Source organism: Lepisosteus oculatus, chromosome 27 (assembly GCF_040954835.1).
Source record: "Lepisosteus oculatus isolate fLepOcu1 chromosome 27, fLepOcu1.hap2, whole genome shotgun sequence".
NCBI classification, from domain to species: domain Eukaryota; kingdom Metazoa; phylum Chordata; class Actinopteri; order Semionotiformes; family Lepisosteidae; genus Lepisosteus; species Lepisosteus oculatus.
In genome coordinates this window covers 7,639,336-7,659,306 of record NC_090722.1, presented here as the reverse complement: position 1 = coordinate 7,659,306, position 19,971 = coordinate 7,639,336, and the positions used below count along the sequence as shown (strand labels likewise).

At 40.9% G+C, this 19,971-nt stretch overlaps 2 protein-coding genes across 4 annotated transcripts; one reads left to right on the top strand and one right to left on the bottom strand.

The window, feature by feature from the left end:
* Positions 1-68: 68 nt before the first annotated feature.
* LOC102694124 (perforin-1-like) lies at positions 69-4,949 on the bottom strand. The gene is made up of 3 exons (XM_069185054.1): positions 4,849-4,949; positions 3,084-3,655; positions 69-1,954 (listed from the first exon to the last, which is right to left on the bottom strand). The coding sequence occupies exons 2-3, from the start codon at positions 3,623-3,625 to the stop codon at positions 763-765; spliced, it is 1,734 nt and encodes a 577-aa protein (XP_069041155.1). The 5' UTR covers positions 3,626-3,655; positions 4,849-4,949; the 3' UTR covers positions 69-762.
* A 3,092-nt stretch (positions 4,950-8,041) lies between these two features.
* LOC138225291 (E3 ubiquitin-protein ligase TRIM39-like) lies at positions 8,042-15,260 on the top strand. Of its 3 annotated transcripts, none has more exons than XM_069185051.1 (7): positions 8,042-8,184; positions 9,752-9,853; positions 11,025-11,144; positions 11,755-11,826; positions 13,071-13,097; positions 13,530-13,556; positions 14,305-15,260. In XM_069185051.1, exons 1-7 carry the CDS (start codon positions 8,076-8,078, stop codon positions 14,832-14,834), a joined length of 987 nt encoding a protein of 328 aa, XP_069041152.1. In that variant the 5' UTR covers positions 8,042-8,075; the 3' UTR covers positions 14,835-15,260. The 3 variants fall into 3 exon arrangements, with proteins under 3 accessions (XP_069041152.1, XP_069041154.1, XP_069041153.1); XM_069185053.1 differs by having other exon boundaries at positions 13,980-14,397; XM_069185052.1 differs by lacking the exons at positions 8,042-8,184; positions 9,752-9,853 and adding an exon at positions 9,900-10,840.
* Positions 15,261-19,971: the final 4,711 nt, after the last annotated feature.

Genomic DNA, 19,971 nt, shown 5'->3' with positions numbered 1-19,971 from the left:
CGATCTGTTATATTCCTGGAAACAGATGTATTAATTAGCTTGTAAGAAAATGGCTTGAGGCCGAACAATATCCTTTTCAAATGCTTTATTGTGTGTTCAGTTAAATGCAGCTCATGAATCAGAATGCAAAGTACAAAATGAAAGTCGTATAAGCCCATTGTATTTGGATTATTGTAAGACTCTAAAGGATTTTTCAGTATCCCCGTGAGGAGGGTAAACCACATTTACTTATATTGTTCTTCCCAATCCTTGTTGTTCAAGCCCCTTCGGGCACAGGTTCCCAGTGCTTTTGCAGAAGGGACCACACACCTGTTCTAGACCAGCTTGCAAACTTAATTGACTCAATTAAAAATATAATTCTCCTGAACTGTTTTAAGCTCTTAAACATGTTGGAGGTTGCATTTCAAAAATAAAATCCCAGTCTTTGCTTTTTGTGAATTCCTTAATAAATTGATTATTTAGGTTTTTGGTAAAGAGTACCATATTGTACTATGCCAAGCTGACACACAATAACAAAGCTCCAGGTGAGTGTACTATGTCTCACAGAACTAACTGGTCTCCTGCAACATGCTCTGTCTGGATAAAATGGATTGGAGGAATGCCCTGTTAGGTGGTTTAAAGAGAAGTATGAGGGGGTAGAGATTTGAAGCTAAGTGAAGCCATACCCATTATCTGTTTAAAGGAACTGGGTTGTCTGGCCTGGTTAGTTCAGCAAAAAGCAGTTAATGGTTATATGTGAGTAGTTTGGTGTTGCCTGTTGCGTTATTTCTTGACGTGCCACACGGTGTGATTTTTACGGAACTCTGCCACCCAGCTCTCCGAGGCCAGAACTCCGTTCCTCGAGTGGAACTTCGTTGCCAGGCTGGGACTCATGGGAGAGGGGATGTACTCATTGCACTCTGGGCCACCCAGGCTGGGGGCGCACTCCGCTGTATAGGAGAAAAAGAAGGTGCCGTGCTTAAAATAGCACACATTCTTCACAGTTCCTTGCTGGAGAGGAAAAGAGCACTTTCCCAGCAGGTCACTGTTCCACACGTGGTCTGCATCATAGACTTCGAACTTCAGCTGCGTGGCCATACTTATTGTGATGCTTCCAAACTCCAAGGTTTCATGCCAGATTGGATTGTCATTATTATTAATTACTCCAGTCTGTCTAATTATTTCACCATATGAAACCCGAACCGACCCATCTGTTTTACCGAGTAGATCTCCATACAGCCCCTGTGCCTTCAGGTCAAAGACCCGGAGCTGAGCCAGACCCTTCCTAGCGGGACAGCAGTTGGACTTGATGTCTTGATTGCTGTTGCAGACACAAGCGCAGCAGTCCCTGACACTCACCCTCGTCCCCATCCGGCATGGCTCCGAACACTTCTTCAACAGGGCATTCTCCAGGATGTAGTCTTGCAGGGCTTGCTGTAAGCCTTGCCTCGCCGGGTTTTTTATCGGCACCAACTCATGCAGGGGTTTCAGTGAGTAGGACACCACGTCGGGGAGGGTTTTCAGGGTTTGGATCCACTGGTTATAAATCTTGGAATTTGAGGCGCCGGAGAAAAGGAGGTCTGTTTGCTGAAACAGTCCTCCAGTGACCTCAGAGTGGCGGTCGCTGAACATGCTGCTGAAGTTCTGGGCTGAGTGCATGCTCCTCTTCAGACTTTCACAACGCTGGAACTCAGCCTTCATCGAGGGAGCCATTCCAATATTGGCAGAGGCCTCCACATCGAGGCAGTCCTTCACCGCCGTGTCCGTCAGCCCGTTCAAGGTGGCTTGGCAGGACTTGATGGAGGTGATGCTCTTCACCTTGCCTCCCAGGCTGACCTGGGTGATGAAGTGAGTGCCATAAGTCTGGATCATATAGTAATACTGGTGTTTAGTACTAGAAGTGTATTTTTTAGGGAGCATCTTCACAGAGACTTGAAATTCCTTGTGAAGTGGGGGCTTGGTAACTAACCTGTACCTGGAAACAGAAAAAAAACATAATTCCATGAAGAACATACGACCATACAAGAACATACAAGTGTTCGTAGTTCACTAGCTAATTACTCATATCAATAGCTCGTAGCTACAGATAATTAACAGAAGGTAATGTTATCCCCTTTGAAATGTGCAGAGTGTAGACTTCTGCTGCATCAGAAGACCCCATGGTTTGGTGTAGTGGGGTTTGCGATCTGTCTAGAGAGTGGCGTTGAGGTTATAAGCCACTGTGACTAACTCCTGGCAGGGACAGAGCAGATCTAGGATCTTCACACTGGCCCGGGCAACAGGTTTTCATAGCCTTCCAGTATCTAATGGAACTAGTGTTCCCACTCAGGGGTAGTCCTGTCATGAGCAACTCTTATTTCAGTTATTCTATTAGATCCTAATGAATGCAACAGAGGGACAAAATGTGTGGCGAGTGAGTTGCCTAGCTGAGGAACGGCGACATAGCTGTGAGGTTAGGATGCCCAAACCCCCATCACTAGTGAGAGGAATGACCTAGGGAGCTGTTACAAGGGTGTAGATGAGGAGGCAGGAGAAGTGCAAGAGAGATACACAAAGGTAAGTCCTGGGTGCATGATATACAGTATATATGAAGTGGAGCAGGAGTGTGTTAGATGAAGATTTAATCTTCTTCCTTCATATTAACCTAGAGCAGGGCAACCAGACAAATAGTAAAAGCACAGAACCTTTTTTAGTCCTGTGCAGAAAAGACTATTAGGAGTCAGAAATACCTGATCTCAAAAGCATAGATAAAGTCTACCCTAGTGGGCTTCTTCGGATTCAGCAGTGAAACACAAACTAGAGGGCCCAAGTGGAAACAAATTGGAAGTGCATTTGAAACCAGGAGAAGGCGCCACTTCTTAAATTCCAAATGTATAGGGCTGTAGGAATATGAAACAAGCTATCTGGCAATGTTGAAACTGATACTCCAGCTTCCTTCATGACATGGCTGGCTGACATCCTGAGATCTATTTGTTGTGTAATTAGTAGAGTAAAAATAATTAATCAGGAGTAAAGTAGAACATAACCTTTACTGAAAAATGTGCTGATGATGTAATGTATAATAATAATAATAGCAATACCAATATCAATAAGAAGACTGTTACCTGTAGAAGCTGCAGCTGACCTCATGGCTGGTGAAACTGTATCTATCTTCCTTTGACTTCTTCATAGCAAAGTTGGCATCCCGGGAGTGAGTCCCCCCAAAAGCTGCCCCTACTCGAAACTTGGGGTTGCAATTTAGATCCAGGCCAGTTTTCCAGTTGTTTTCCACACTGGAGGTGCTGTCGTTCACAAGGGATTCACTGGACTCATAGATGGTGCTGGAGAGCTTCATCTTACAGCTGGAAATGGTTCTCCAGTCCACCATGGCCAAGGGGATCTTCTGCATCTTCCCGTTTAAGTATTGGTTCCTTCTCAATTCACAACTGCCATCTGCCTTCTTCCAGTCTTCCATGTTGATCACATAGGCACCTTTGCGCTGCATTTTCACTATGTCAAAACCTTCACCTGCCAGGTTGTAACCGGGCACAAATTCAGCCTTCTGGCACTGGACCGGTGTGCCAGTGTACCCAGCTCCAAGGATACCAGGACAAGATAGGACAGGAAGTGCCCAGCACAGGAAGACAAAAAGCCCTGGTCTCTCCATCGCCAAGGACTACAGAACAACACTGCCAATCTGGAATGCAGAAACAGTGAATAGAATTTCTACAATTATGTAGCTGTCATGTCTAAAAACAAGCCTTTTTTCAAATCTCACATACCCCAGAGTGCCAGAGCTTGTTTTTTTTTTACATAGACTTGCAGATGTTTTATTTTATCTGAATCCATAAAGAAAGACTTTCAGTAACAAGCGGAACCTAAAGGACTAAGATAATTTTTTAGTCAATCACAAAGCAAATCTAAATTCTAATGGCCTGCTATACATATTTGACACAACACTAGCTTTTGTCACACACGCATAACTGTAAACAACAGAACAAATAACATAGCATGTGAATATTATACAGATGATTTCCTTTGCAATTTAGAAAAAGATAAATATAGGTATTAAAGTTAAGCATAATTGAGAACTTTCTATATTTCTATATTTTCAAATGCCTGAACATTGAATGAAGTACAATACTAGTTCCATTTTATTGAAAATAATCTCAGGTTTTATTTCTTCTGTATTTAGTTTTCCTTAAAGTGCAGATTTTTCTAAGAACACACTAATTAATGTGATTCTAAAGTCCATTTCATCTGATTTGGTTATTTCATTTTGGGAACAAGATACAAGGAAAGTGCATACAAGGAACCTCAGTAAGGACCATAATAGTTATAGTATCTATCGTAGTTCAAAGGGGATATGACTCTACACAGCTTATATATACGTTTCTCTACACCTTACCCTTCCTGTCTTTGAGGTAACTTTCTCACATACTCCAGGACTCAGACAGCACTTAAACCTTCCTTTCTCATCAGCAGTTTAGTTTAAACATTCACCATTTGGGTAAATATTCACCATTTGGGGTTTAGCACAGGGGAGCATCTGTGCTTAAGCAAGTGTGATGGTCAGAGTTTAGCATGTGGACTCGGCAGGAGTTCACAGCTGCTACCACTACATGGGTATAAAGTAACACACAGATTCTGCTAGCAGTCTCCCTCACCAGGAATAAACCTGAGTGCCTATGTCTTTAACAGGAAGCTTTGTCCTGACACTTGACTTCTTTCAAGATCTCCAGCTCCAAAAGCTTCTAAATAGGAAAAATAATAGATGAACAGAATGACTCCTCTCATTTGGAATATCTGTTGTGTTGTTATGCAATGGGGAAAAAAAACACATTATTTTGAGTAGATTTTAAATAAATTAATCTCCCGGATGTCACATACCTTCTAATTGGGTCTTCAGCGGTGGAGCCAGGAACAGAAGCCAGTCATCTAAGATCAAGCCAAGCCCAGCAGTGGATCTGTTGAAGGTCCCGACAGTAGATCTTTTGAATCTAATGATCCCCACACACTAAAGGGCTGCTAAATATATAGACCGTGCATTAGGGCTGTCTCGTTGAGGTTGACCACTTTCAATGCACATTAATACATACGATGCATGTAGATATTTTTTTTTGTGATACTCCCACCTCCAAACTTACAATGCAAAATAATATGTGGCTAACGTGCATGAAAACTAACCACAATTAACCACATCAGTATTGAGGTCCAGCAAGGCCCAGCTAAAAACAATCCTGCACTCATCCTGGGAACCACTAAAGAGAAGAGCTCTGTGCCAGGCTGGCAGCTGGAGTAGGTGGGTTGATGGGTGCCTCACTGACTGATTTCACCATCAGTCGTTTTAATTAGCATTCACTTTTCAGACTTAACGAGACTTCAAGCTGATTCTGCCTTTAAAACGGTTTGTATTTTAACTTGGTTTTGGAAGGCAACAGAACACAATAGCTTTCAAGGGAAATGTGTACATACTGTACACATCTTTTTCAAATTGAATAAGGAATGGCTATTGTCTCCTTATTTTCATGTTAATCCTCCATGCTTTGCTGCTGCATATAAACCAGACTAACAGGGTTTATCTGTCCCTTCTATACACTGTCCTGTTGCTTCAATCTGAATGAGCCAGGAGCATTCAAATTGCTGAAGAGCAGTGTCATTATTATGTAGGGCAACTAACACAGAAATCTGATCTGCTAAAACCACAGATGATCTGGTGTAACAGCAAGCCTCCCATCCTAGGCCATATTAGCACGCAAGAGCAAAGAACTCTAGGTAGGTGAAACAGAGCAAGGATTTGACACATAATTGAACACTTACAAATTGTAATTGTACCTTCACATTAGAGCCTTTAAACTTCTGATCCAGTTACTTGGGTCTGTTTGATTAATGCACCTTAACTATTGTCTTCATGTTAAATATTGACAATTCCCCTTAATGGGTGGTATGGTGCAGTGGTTAGTACTGCTACCTTGCAGCACTGGGGTGCTAATTCCTAGGGTGCTATCTGCATGGAGTTTGCATGTTCCTCCCATGTTGGCGTGAGTGTCCTCCGGGTACCCCAGTTTCCTCCCACAGTACAAATATATATTGGTAGGTTATTTGGCTTCTAGGTGTGTGTGTGTGTGTGTGTGTGTGTGTGTGTGTGTGTGTGTGTGTGTGTCTGTTTCTGTGTGCCTGCACTGAAATGGACTGGCACCCCATCCAGGATGTGCCCTGCCTTGTGCCCGTTGCTTGCTGGGATAGGCTCCAGCTCCCCCACAACCCTGAACTGGAAGAACCAATTAGAAAATGGATGGAAGGAACTTTTGAATTTATTGCAATTTTATGTTATTGTGGCGTTTGTGTGTTCTCCCCAGGGTGCTCTGGTTTCCTCCCGCAGACCAAAGACATTGAGTACTGGTTGGTTAATTGGCTTCTGGGAAAACTGGCCCTGGTGTGAGCATGTGTGTCTCTGTGTGCCCTGTGATGGACTAGCGTCCTGTCCAGGGTGTATCCTGCCTCCTGACTGTAGCTTCCTGGGGTTGGCTATGGATGGATTTCTTTAAAATTTGTGAGCTACTTTGTGAAACCATTTGAAATGTAACTGGTCTTTGGGTATGACTGTCACCTCATAGACTTTTACCCGTCACACTCTCCTTAAAAGTAAGAAGTGGGATGACTATCACAGGGCAAAAATATCACATTTATTTTATTTATTAAAACCTTAATTATAGTAGCATTAAGGTATTGAAAAAGCAACAGTTGCATATTCATCTGAGGAGGATTGACACCCTCTATCTTAAAGAAATTATGTGACTGGAACATTTGAACTAACATCTACTAGGACAAATGTATTCCATGAAACATGTCGTATGAGAATAATATAGTTTATCAAACAATATTTATAATTAAATATTATACCATATAGTTTAGCACCAAACCAAAGGTGATGTATCTGTAGCTGTTTAGTATGGAAGATGCTTAGTAATAAGGACTGTAGATACACACACCTAAGGGAAGAATGGAATTCGATGGATATTTGAAAATGAATTTAAAAACTGTGCATTAAAACCGTGACCCTCACCAGCACTACGTGATTAAAAATGGACAGCTGGGCTGTTAAACTGACTTCACAGCAATTCAATTAAAGTTTCTTATCATTTCTATGGCCATTTCAAAACTGCTCTGCACAGGAGAGAAAAAGCTACCTGCAATTTCCTTTCTCACGAGATAAAAGCAGCGCTGAGGCAGCAGAAAAGCAAACCTCTTGATGCGAAGTGACCACAGGCCAAACAGAGAACCAATTCAAGCTTTGTTCCAGGAATTCAAGGCCACAGGTTGTGGCTGAAATAAAAAATAAATTCTCTCTGATCTCTTCTGGTTTTACATGCAGAAGCTTGTGTGTGTTTTATTTGGGGTTTTATCGTTCCTATTTTTTCTCTCCATCTACTGATTCATTACTTTTTATTTTTACTTTGACATTATTTTTTCAAGTAACCCTGTGTTTAAGAGAGGACAGTTTCGCATATTGAAATGTACACTAAACAACATTTCATCATGCCATTTATTAGCTATACGTTTTGTTAGCTCACCAGTGGCAGGTTAATGTTTCTCAGACACTGCTTAAAAAACTGTGGACTGTGGGAAATCGAAATTAACTTATTCAATCAGCATTGTGCTGTTAGCCGAGATGTATACAGTGATGACTTGATTTTAAGCTGAACTCTGATATGCAGACCATATACTGTACTCTAATTCAGATTTTAAACTTTTTAAAGCAGTACAGTATAACAACCTTCCTTGTGAAGCGCAGCCTTGTGAAGCAGGAGGTTCATTTAAACACAAGAAAAATGAAAATAAAATGAATGTGGCTCTTTCACGTGAGGGACAAACTTACCAAGGAACATATATCTGATCCTGATCTATACTTCCTTCAATAAGTGTAGTATAATTTCCTTAGAGGTTATATACCGTATTCAAGGTTTTCCTTTAGTTAGTCAGAGAAACCAGAGTCCGTTGCAATGTAAGTTTGAAAACATGAGAAAAAGGGGAAGTGATCCATATTACCCAAACATATTTTTCCTTGTCTTTACACTTCAGTACAGAATACAGCACAGGACAGGTCTCTTACAGCTATGTCCATGGAGCTGACTCCGGTTTACAACAATCTGGACCACATCTACCAGGATGCCTATTCCTGCAGAGGCCAAAAAGAAGGATGGAGCTCAAGGAGACCTGTGGCAGGTACTAATCTCAAATTATAGCCATCTGTCTTCAGATGCTCCACAATACTTTTGTTTAGCCCGGATCAAGTTTCACACATCTCTTTAAATCAGTACCTGCTGTAGCACAGGGCAAATTTGAGAGAGGTGTACAGTAGGTAGTTGAATAACTGATTTAAACAGGTATTGACGAGCCCCACTGGGATTTCCTGGTGTTTTCGTGGGTTCAGAGTCAAGAGACTTGCATATTTAACTAAATAAATCTAATTAGTACTTAAAAGCAAACCTGGAATAACATTTACAGAGCATACAGTAGTGTGTTACAGTTAATGGTTTTATTCTGAGACCAAATGATTTTAGGCAACAGCAATATTAACACAGGGGTTTGTTTTCCAGCATATGAAAGGATATTTTTTAGGGTAAAAGACAGAACTGCAAGAGGCAGGTCTCGAGGGTTTTGTTTTCCATGAAACAGACGCTTCCTCTTTCACTTCTCTGCCTGTACATCATATCCCTTTTCAGATGCACACATATTCTCTCTATTCTAGTGAAGACATTTGATCATTGATTGTCATAAACAACAGGTTGATAGGGGCTCTTAGAGCTTTCCATAGTGTTGTGGGAAATTAATCATCAGAGGAGCTGGATGCAGTCTTAGTCAGATACATTTTTATAGTTCAGTAAAGACAGTAACGCGTGCTGGGTCTTCCCTGGAGAACAGACAAACTGCAAGGGGTTCCTTAACAACTCTTATATAGGCCCAAAGAAGTTCATTGTACAACCTGAATGCTTGGCCAGTTCTTTGATATGCAATTACTTTTGAGCCTTTCCTTTGATAAGTAACAGAGATTGTTTTCATTGACTTAGTCTTAGAAAGCGGACATGTGTTTTTTACTTAAGGGTGGAAAAGAAATCATTTATTGAAAACTCTGTAACATAATTTTAATCCTGGTAATTATTTTTTGCCGCTTAAAGAATCCTAGTGGTGGCACTGTGGCTAAGAATCTGTGTCTGTGACTGGAAGATTGCCAGTTCAAATCCTGTGGCTGGCAGAGGATTCCTACTCTGTTGGGCCCCTGAGCAAGGCCCTTAACCCCAGCTGCTCCAGGGGTGCTGTATAAATGGCTGACCCTGCGCTCTGACCCCAAGCTTCTCTCTCCCCATCTGTGTGTCTCATGGAGAGCAAGCTGGGATATGTGAAAAGACAAATTCCTAATGCAAAAAATTGTATATGGACAATAAAGTGATCTATATGTTTCTAGGGAGCATGCTTTTAACATTCAACACGCTATCATTCCTGCCCTGTAGCAAGACAGCACAACAGCCACCCATCTTCAAACTGTCTCTATCATGACAACTATAGTGCTACACTGAAGCAAAAGTTGCTGGATCTCATCAACAAAGTTGCTGCTGCCTTGCTACTTATTTTTCGTGATCCTAATCTTTGTCCCAAGAAAGTGAAAATACCTCTTCAGCCTGGAATGCTATGTTTAAATGGAAAAAAAAATACTTTGTTGTAAATGTGACTGCTGTGTGCGTGCAACCTACTAAGGTGTCATTTCAGTCTTGTCTTTTTTTAACCTTGGCAGCCCACCACACAGACCATGAGTCACTATACAGGAGAATATCTTTCATGCTGGGTGGTCTGTGCTGTGTACTGACTGTTGCCCTCCTAATCCTGTGTTTTTTCAGTGAGTATCATTTCATGTTATAGATGTTTTTTTTTACATATTACCTGGTGTCATTAGTAAAACATTCTAATGGCATTAACAATTGTTGTCGTTGTTTTGCATTTATTATTATTATGAAGCTCAGCAGGTGTGAGCCTGGCCAGTACCTGGATGGGAGACCTCCTGGGGAAAACTAAGGTTGCTGCTGGAAGAGGTGTTAGTGGGGCCAGCAGGGGGCGCTCAACCTGCGGTCCATGTGGGTCCTAATGCCCCAGTATAGTGACGGGGACACTATACTGTAAACAGGCGCCATCCTTCGGATGAGACGTAAAACTGAGGTCCTGACTCTCTGTGGTCATTAAAAATCCCAGGGTATTTCTTGAAAAGAGTAGGGGTGTAACCCTGGTGTCCTGGCCAAATTTCCCATTGGCCCTTATCAATCATGGCCTCCTAATAATCCCCATCTGTGAATTGGCTTCATTACTCTGCTCTCCTCCCCACTGAGAGCTGAGGTGTGGGGAGCATTCTGGACACTATGGCTGCCGTCGCATCATCCAGGTGGGGCTGCACATTGGTGGTGGTGGAGGGGAGTCCCCATTACCTGTAAAGCGCTTTGAGTGGATTGTCCAGAAAAGCGCTATATAAGTGTAAGCAATTATTATTAATTATTATTATTAATATTATACTGCATGTGGGCATGCATGTGTGACACAGAGGCACGGTGGTTAGCATTTGTACGTTCTCCCCATGTTCACGTGGGTTTCCACAAGTTTCCTCCCACAGCACAAAGGCAGGCTGGTGGGTTAACTAGCTTCTGAGAAACTGAGTGTGAGTGTGTGTGTTTGTGTCTGTGTGTGCTCTGCGGTGTCCTGTCCAGGATGTACCCTGCCTTGTGCCCGTTGCTTGCTGGGGTAGGCTCCAACTCCCCAGCTACCCTGAATTGGATAAAGCATTTGGAAAATGGAGGGATGGGTGTCCTGTACTGCATGTGTCCTACATATCCCAGGAGTGAGTAAAGGATCTTTCAGATCTGTCAAATTAATATGGCAGATTGCATTTGCTGTAATCAGCCATGCTTTTGTAGAAAATACAATGTACAAAGGAAGGGAGTGCTCACAGTTCACATATAGAGACCATATTTATGGTTGTGGCACAGTCCCTGGTCTGTACTGTCTTTTTTTCCATCGCTAAGCCTTCAGGATCTCCAGGCAGAGGACAGAGGATGTCACCCTTGTTGCAACACTACAACCAGAGCCCCAGAACCAGACGGAGAAACCTCTCGAGTGCGTTCCAAGTGAGAAGCTGAAAGATGGTGAGTTTTTCAGGCAGGCTGGACTTTTGCAGGAGGTTAGATTACAGCAATGCCTTTCATTGAAGTTGTAGAAATGGGACAAATTATGATGTCTCAGTATTTGTTTAAAAAACAAAGGTATTTCAGGGATCAGATGGTATTATATCAGTATTGTTCTGGGATGAAATTAAGATAAGATCACTTTATTAGCCCTATACAATTTCTTGCATTAGGAATTTGTCTTTTCGCATACCCCAGCTTGCTCTCCATGAAACACACAGACAGGGAGAGAGAAGCCTGGGGTCAGAGCGCAGGGTCAGCCATTGTACAGCGCCCCTGGAGCAGCTGGGGTTAAGGGCCTTGCTCAGGGGCCCAGCAGAGTAGGATTCCTCTGCTGGCCGCGGGATTTGAACTGGTAACCTTCTAGTCACAGGTGCAGATCCTTAGCCACCGCTCTGCCCTAATGTCTAGTATGGATATAGTATATAGTACTATATATGACTCATGCAATAAGACATCACCAACAGACTCCAGCACTGTGTAACACCAGAGACATACAGTGAGGTTGAACTGAAGCAAACTACAGGCCTAAGACACAGAATCACTCAACAGAAATTTCTTCATTGCTTAGATTTGCAGGAACGTATCTACAGAAATCTAACTGAGAGATGTGCCAGCATTCCCAATGCAGACTGCAAAACAGGTAAAACATGTTCACACTTTTCTTTGAGCTGCAGTTCGGTGAAGAAAGACTATTTTTGAGTACTGCAAGTTAAAATAAACAATCACATTTTAGAATGTTAATGGTAAGTTCTTATTGGTGTTATGTAACAGACAAATAAGTTCTGGATCCCGAGATGAAGTTTAAACAACTGAGTTAATTGCATGCAAGGAACAATAAGACTGAAGTATTATTAGGAATAAAGGTACCAAACTTTCAGTTTATATAGCACATTTCAGTCGTTTCCGACAGTTTGTTACCATGGTAATGGGGAGAACTCACGGTGTTCGGACAGTTCCCAGACTTTGACCACTCTTAATGGTCGCTTTTAGGTTTCCTTAGTTGGGGGGTCTCTAGCTTGCATCTGGAATTCTTATCAGTTAACCCCCATCCCTGCCATAACTCAAAGCCTGGAATGTCTTGTGTCACAAGAAGTCCTTGTGCACAAAGGAATCAGTTAACCCCCTCTTCACATCTTTTATCTTTCTTCAGTGTCCATTGTTGCTACCTACTTGAAGCCTTAATTGAGCTAACAGAAGAGTCTGGACTCTTCTGGTACTTACTTTCAGGGGTAGTGCTGTGCAGGTGCTAAATGCAGAGCGTTTCAAATCCCAAGTCCAATGTCATGCTCTGATTCTACATTCTCATTACTTTGTGAATCCATAAAAATATAGAGAGCACTTCCAGGATCTGATGGAATTACAGATGTGTGGCAGGAATTCTTCGGTAGGAGTGAGAAAACAGCTGGACTCTCACTAAAGGCCATCTAAGGCTTCTGTTGTCAATAGACACATCGGGTGACAATTACATAATTGGTGGTTGTTTATATCAGCTTCTCTCAAGGGGTTAATAAAGGGGATGTTTGGGGATATAAAGGGCTTTTACCGTGTGTGGGTGTTTGATAGCAGTTTGTGGAGGCAGGTGGAGGTTGTTTGCTGTAAAGTTCTAGTGACCCATCCAGTATTGCTTTTGAAAGTTCTTAATATCTTCAGGTCCCTGCAGCCACCTTCAGTAAGGGTGGGATCTGCCTGAAGATGGTAAATAGAAATTATGTATCCACTTTACACATATATACAACTTACATTTTACATTGCTGCATTATTGAGTGACCTCAATAATTGTTTAGATGTTCACTTATGGCTTCAAAAATGTCTTCAAATCAAGCAGCCTGATGTTATTTGAAATTTAAATGAGTTAACCAATACAGAAATTTCATTATCCCACAGGATCGATGGGAGCAACCCCTGGCACAGGTACTGTTACTGAAGTGTGCATATTCTCCCTTAGAAAACAAACCTGCATGCTATCGATTACTGCAAAAAAGAGTTTTAAGATAGCAAACTATTTAGGAATAGTACTATGAACAATGTAAAATACCTTTTTAAAATCTGAAATGTATCCCATAACAAGTTTTTTTTTTGAAACAATATTTAGTTTTCAAATGTCAGAGATGGAATGACAGGAAGAAATGTTCATGGTGGATTTGAATTATCAAAATTTGAGGATAGCAGACATTATTTTTAAAAGACATCAAATGTTTTAAGACTCTGCATTATTTTCATTTTTGGGTACGTAGAATACATTCTTCTTTACAGTGCTATTGTAACATAAATTATAATTTGGGGAAAAATATTTTTTCTAAACACATTTGTGTTGAAATGAATTCACACATCTCTTCTCTCTAGTCTGGAGATTGATCCTTGACTCATCAGGTAGGACATTGCCTGTCAACACTATTTTTTATTAAAGTATGCTGTACAGAAACAGGTTGATTTTGTTTCACAATATATTAAATTTGCAAGTATAGTAGAAAGTGCATTATAGATAAATATGCTGTATTTTAGCCCTTCACCTCACTTTTTAAGAGATCAAATTCCATTTGCATTGATATTTTTTTTCTGTAAGTTTGTCAGTCATTGTGCATTAAAACATTTAACATCATGTAGCTAGCTGTCAATATTTCTTGGAAAAGCTTTCCGTGTTTGTATTGTGGGCTTGAAATTAGATGTATGAGTTTAAAGGGAGGGGGGCACAGCTCTTTTTTGTTTGGTTCAATTTTTACATTTTTCTTCATGATCATACACACCATGAAAACTCCTAACAGGATGAGAACAAGCTTAAACGCTGTTTCAAAGTTTATCCAGTAGATGGCGTTTGGCACTGGCGGTGATAAGGAATCTGCAGTTCTGTAAAGGGTCAAAAAGGTGAAGTAATTAAAGGCACCGCCAGAACATTTTGCACACTAATTCGTGTCCGGTTTCCTTATCACTTTGCAGTACACCCCAACTTTTGCAAGGTGCCCCTTGTCTGAGACAGGGCTGACATATAGATACCTTGAGTATTTCTGTTGATGGTTGCGATTGTTGGTGGTTTGCCCTCCATAAAATACACACTTATTTTTCAGATTGCTTTTCTAAATCTCATGTTGATATCTCAAAATCTGTTCTTTTCTCCCTTGAGCAAATATCTATCTGGATCCCAGCACTGCCCATCCACAGCTGATACTGTCTGAAGGAGGAAAGCGTCTGAGATGCGGAATTAGAAGCAGTTATGTCCATGACAATCCCCTGAGGTTTAATCTCTGGCGCTGTGTGCTGGCAACAGAGGGGTTTACTGCAGGCAGACACTACTGGGAGGTGGACCTGGGGGAGAATTTGGGCTGGACCTTGGGTGTAAGCAAGGAGTCTGCACCAAGAAGAGGAGAGTCCCCCTGGACCCCAGAACAGGGTTATTGGACCCTGTCTTATGGAAATGAATTCAGTGCAGAAACAGAACCTCTCACCCAGCTTTCAGTGACCCTTAAACCCAGAAAACTCGGAATGTTCCTGGATTATGACGAGAGACAGATCTTATTTTACAATGCAGAGAGTTCAGCTCACATCTACACCTTCGCCGATATGGAGTTCGATGGTCGCCAGAAACTGTATCCAATTTTTTGCACTGGGTTTGTAGACTTTGATCTCACTATAACGTCTGTTAGAAAGAACTAAGGGAACCGAAACTGCTCACGAGAATGATTGCAATTTGAGGATGTTAAAATGTCTTTACTTTTTTGCAATAGGAGCTAACTTGTTTTTGGTGAACTTGTTTTTGTGTATACTTTTGTTCATACAAACTATGGACTAATGCTAGTCCAATTAGACTAGTAATGGTTCACTAGTTTATCAGTACTTAAATGTTCTTCCAATTCAGGGTTGCAGTGGAGCTGAATGTGATGTGGCATTAAATCTGCATATTCCAACCTTCTCACTCATATGAAGATCCAACTCCATGAAAAACATGGGCAACCAAGCCTTCTTGTGTGCTGCATCACATCTCTGGAAGTCATTGTCCAGATTCAGTAGAGATTCTGCCACGGCCACTTTCCAAAACCCATATTGATCCATATTTTAATAAAGCTTTTATTGTACAATTTACTTTCATTCTTGGCTTCATTTAGTCAGTGTGCTGTGTTATTTTCATGCTTTGTGTGTGCTATTGTAGTTTTTTTAAATTAAAATGAATAAAATAAAAACATAAAATAATTACTTTCTTATTCATTTCACAAACCACTGCAGAGTAGCTCAACTCCATCTGCGGCTGTCAACATTTTCAACATTTGTTCTTTTATCGCAGAAGGGTAAGTCTTGATGGAGAAAAAGAACTAGAAAAAGGCACGGAGATGACTGTGCAGTACCCCTTATTTTCATAAACCGAATATCAATTTGAGGCGAAGGTGCTTCCGAATACATTGAACTGCACCTGACATTGTACTATAGAGAGCAGGCTCAGTGATTAAGTCAGGAACACCCAAAAAAAAGACATTTCTGCTGTAAAAAAATGTATTCCCCGTGTATACCAGCAGATGTCACTGACTGATTGCTGTAGGAAGGTGGCAGCCGTGCTCAAGCACTCACTGAGGCTGTTCCGAGCTCTGAGGTATATAAGAGCAGCTGTGTACTCTTCAGTCTCGTCACAGGCTTCAGAGAGAACAGTCAACACCAATTAGACAAAAGAGTCTGCATATTCAACATTTATTTTGTTGAAAAATGTATTTCATTGCAATAATACCAGTGACGTATTTTATAAGTAGGTATATTTTGTAGGGACAATGTACTGTATATTTACCACATGCAAATAAATGTATGATATTTTTAACTTTATTCTTTTTTTTTCTCTGCATTATAGGTATCACTCAGGCTTTGGATGTGAATCAGCCCTTCAGTGTTTTTTCCCATACAGGACAGAAGGCTGTAGTGAGATGTAACCACAGTATTGTGAGCTATAACAGTATGTACTGGTATCTACAGAGATCTAACGGAGCTCCTGAGCTTTTGATTTATGGATATGATAAAGCTGAACCTAAAGGACGTTTCTCAATGGAATTTGACAGAGCTGGTCGTGTAACTGAGCTTCACATCAGTGACACTCAGCTGGAAGATGCTGTGATGTACTACTGTGCTGTGGAGCCCACAGTGGTGAAGAGCATGAATATGTCAGTGCAGAAACACCATGGAGCAGTTCACCCTAAAACAATGACCAGGAAGATGCAGCAAAAAAATAGCTCTATGTGGCCAAAACTAAGTTAAGTTGTATGACCTTTCATTATCAGAAAGCTGCTTATTCCAAATAAGTGTCACAGTTCAGCTTGTACACAATTATTGTTTTATGATTTTTGTATGCATTACATTTATGTACAGGTACTAGATATCGCAGTAGATGGCAGCATGGTGGTTAGCATTGTTACTTCACAGTGGCTGGACTCTGGGTTCAAATCCCAGACCTGGGGAGCTATCTGTGTGGAGGGTTTTATGTTTTCCCCCTGTTTGTGTGGGTTTCCTCCAGCTGCTCCAACTTCCTACCCAGTGCAAAGGGTTAATTGGCTTCTGGTGTGAGCGAGTCTGTGTGTGTCCTGTGATGGACTGGCGTCCTGTCCAGGGTGTACCCTGCCTTGTGCCTGTTGCTTGCCAGGATAGGCTCCGGCTCCCTTGTGACCCTTAATTGGATGATTGGATGAAGCAATCCAGTTAACATAAAGTTGTGTTTCTATATAACTGACTATTTTCTGTGAACATCTGGATCATTCGAGTGGGCATTTGTTCCAACACACCTTGGCTCTAAGGCGTAAAGTGAAGTCTCTGTACATGTAAACCACAACACATGAAACCACTTTGGTTATTTTGGTTAACTTCTGCCCTAACATAAAAAATCTCAGAAATAATAAATATTTATAAACTTTTCTCCCAACTTCCAGAGACTACATAGCTAATTGAATTGGTGTCTTTAAATTGCCTTCAGTAGTGCTGTCCAGGAGATGCTGTCCCACCTTGTACCTCATATTTCCAGGATAGTCTTTACATTGCCACAAGATTTATCAGGAATGGATGACTTCTTTATGACAGATTAATGAATACTGGCTCCAGAATAGTAGTTCATACCTTCACTGCAGTCTGCTTATCAGCTGCTCTGATCCCATGATCTGAGCTTGTGGTGAAGTAATAAGGGGATGGGCTTGTCTATGTCAGAGAATAAAGTACTGTAGTATTACGAGCTGCTGCATCAGTTCCTCACAAGATATTGACTGTTGGGTCACAGATCTCATCACACTCTTTCTAGACTGAAGAACAACAATGTGCCTGGGGAGTCTCCTATACTTGCTTCTTTTCTACACTGGTAAATACTAATTAGAAGTATCATCTTCTTTTAATAATGTCTACATTGTTGTGCTGGACATATATGAATGACTGTGATGTATTTTCAGGGCTGACTAATGGAGATAGCATACACCAATTGAAGGACATGGAAACAACCAAGGAGCTCCAGGACATCAAGATCTGGTGCAATTACTCTGTCACATACAGCAGTACCAATGATTATCTGTTCTGGTACCAGCAGAGACCAGGGAGGAATCCCAGATATATTCTCTATAGAACAGGAGGTAGCACCCACGATGTCAAATCTGAAGAATATGATGATAGATTCACTGGATACTTAAATACATCAGCAAAGCTCACCTACTTGTCAATCTCAAACACACAGCTGTCTGACTCCGCTCTCTACTACTGTGCTCTGAGGCCCACAGTGAGGCTGATCAAGGTGCAGCTGCTCACAAAAACCTCTCTGAATGGAACCCCTTGTAGTAGAATCTGACACAGACACACAAAGACAAAGGTGTCTCCACTAGCTGCTATTATGAGTCTCTATCAGTACCAGCCTGCTGTCTTCTATCATGAATGAACTTAAGGTCATAGATTTATAAACAATACCCCCATATAGATGTTTTTAATTGATATTAAAGATTTGAAATATTGCAACAGAACAATATACTTTTCATTTGAATTGAACCTATTATCTGTTTTTGACTCAATTATCCAGGAAAATATAGATCATCATCTCACAGGATAACTTTCTTCATGTTCAGGGCACATCAATTTTATTACTTTTGCACACAGCTCTGCACTCTAGGCAGAGATAAAGATACTGCTCTTTACACTGCTGACACAAAGTGTGATCTTCCTAAAAATTAAAAGCAAAACAAAACAAAACGATGCCTGAGTCCAACATACTCTTCAACAGTTGCAACACTTTCATGTATCTAAATGATTAATAATAAAATTGGTCAGAATCAGTTTCCGTAAATATCTGTGCTGTCTGTGAGCCCATTGCATTGATCATCCAAGCCATCATCATGTCCATTAAAATCTGTCTACACCTTTCTGATTTCTATCACTTACAAAGGGCTTGGTAACTGAAGGCCAAACCAGATACTATTAATTTCCTTGTGTCCCAGTTCAAATACTTTCCTGCAAACAATTTCTTTATCATCTATGACAAAATGCAACCATTTAATCACTTTCCAAAATCTTTCAAGCTGTAGGCTCTACAGTACGTCCCACCAGTCTCAGTCTCTATGGAGAGTGTAATCAATATCACCTTAATTTCTCCATTTCTTACGGGATGTTGGCAAAGAAGTCGTGACAATTAGTTAACAAAAACTAAAGACTCAAAATCACCTTCAGGGCTACCAATGATAGCAGGGCAACAACCTGTTGGTTTCCTAGATTTAAATTTATTGCATTTTCCCTGGTTTCCCATGTCAGTTCTAAACTGTTAGTGAAGGATATTTATACAGATGCAATAACTCAAGTTCCAGTCTACTGTCAATCAAGTCAATATAGACTTCAGATATATATTATTTTAAGTTAACATCTCAACAGCAGTTCTGGCAGCAAACCTCTCACAAAAGGATTGAATGAGACCAGTATCGGTATTATTTCACTAAATCAAATAGTGTGGATTCAGGTTAAGGGCAGTTTCCAGATTTCATTCTCTTATCTTTCATTATTTCAGCACCAATAGTCTCTCCTACTAAATTTCCCCCATATATGCGTGTGTCTTTTCTCTGGGCAGAGACTTGGAACTGACACTGTCCGCAGGGCCAGAAAAACTCAAACCCTGATGAAGATGAAGCGTGGTCTGATCACGTACTGCACTACAGTATCCTACCTCCTGCCACAGGAGTGACGCTTTGCAAGGGACAAGAATATGCTGCATATGCAGCAGCAAAGCAGCTCATTAAAGGGGAAGGGAGGAGGACAAAGCAGACACACAGGACTTCTCTCCCTCTTCTGGCTCAGATCGGCAGTGATATGAACAAACTGCTTGTGATTTGCTCTGTTTTCATTTTCCTCTCAGGTATTATCATCTTTCAATACTTTTAATAAGTATTATCAACAGGATCATCCTAATTGCTAATATTCTTATTCTTATATCTGTACTACTACTGCTATGAGTTTTTAAACAATAAGTAACATAATAAAATAATAATAATAAAATAATAAATAATATGTGTTCCATGTATAGTTGAATACAATAATTATTTTGTAACATCCTAAATACTGAGGTTTAATACTGCATATTCTGCTGTTCTTCATTTTCCAGCCATGGCAGCTGGTGACATTATCTCCTCCGAACAGTCTGACATCTCCAAGACAGAGCGGGAGTCTGTGACAATTAGCTGCACTTATGACACAAGTAGCAGCAATGTTCGTCTTTACTGGTACCGGCTGAATTCACAGAAATCGCTGGAATATATCCTGTACAAAGGGGCTCGATCAGTTAGTTTTTCTCATACCGCCAATTTTGCTA

Coding starts and splice junctions, on each gene's coding strand:
- LOC102694124 (XM_069185054.1), bottom strand. CDS start 3,625: ATGGAGAGACCAGGGCTTTTTGTCTTCCTGTGCTGGGCACTTCCTGTC. Junction 1,955..3,083: donor GTCAGCTGCAGCTTCTACAG/GTAACAGTCTTC, acceptor TTCTGTTTCCAG/GTACAGGTTAGTTACCAAGC.
- LOC138225291 (XM_069185051.1), top strand. CDS start 8,076: ATGTCCATGGAGCTGACTCCGGTTTACAACAATCTGGACCACATCTAC. Junction 9,854..11,024: donor CCTAATCCTGTGTTTTTTCA/GTGAGTATCATT, acceptor TCCATCGCTAAG/CCTTCAGGATCTCCAGGCAG. Junction 13,098..13,529: donor GGGAGCAACCCCTGGCACAG/GTACTGTTACTG, acceptor TCTTCTCTCTAG/TCTGGAGATTGATCCTTGAC.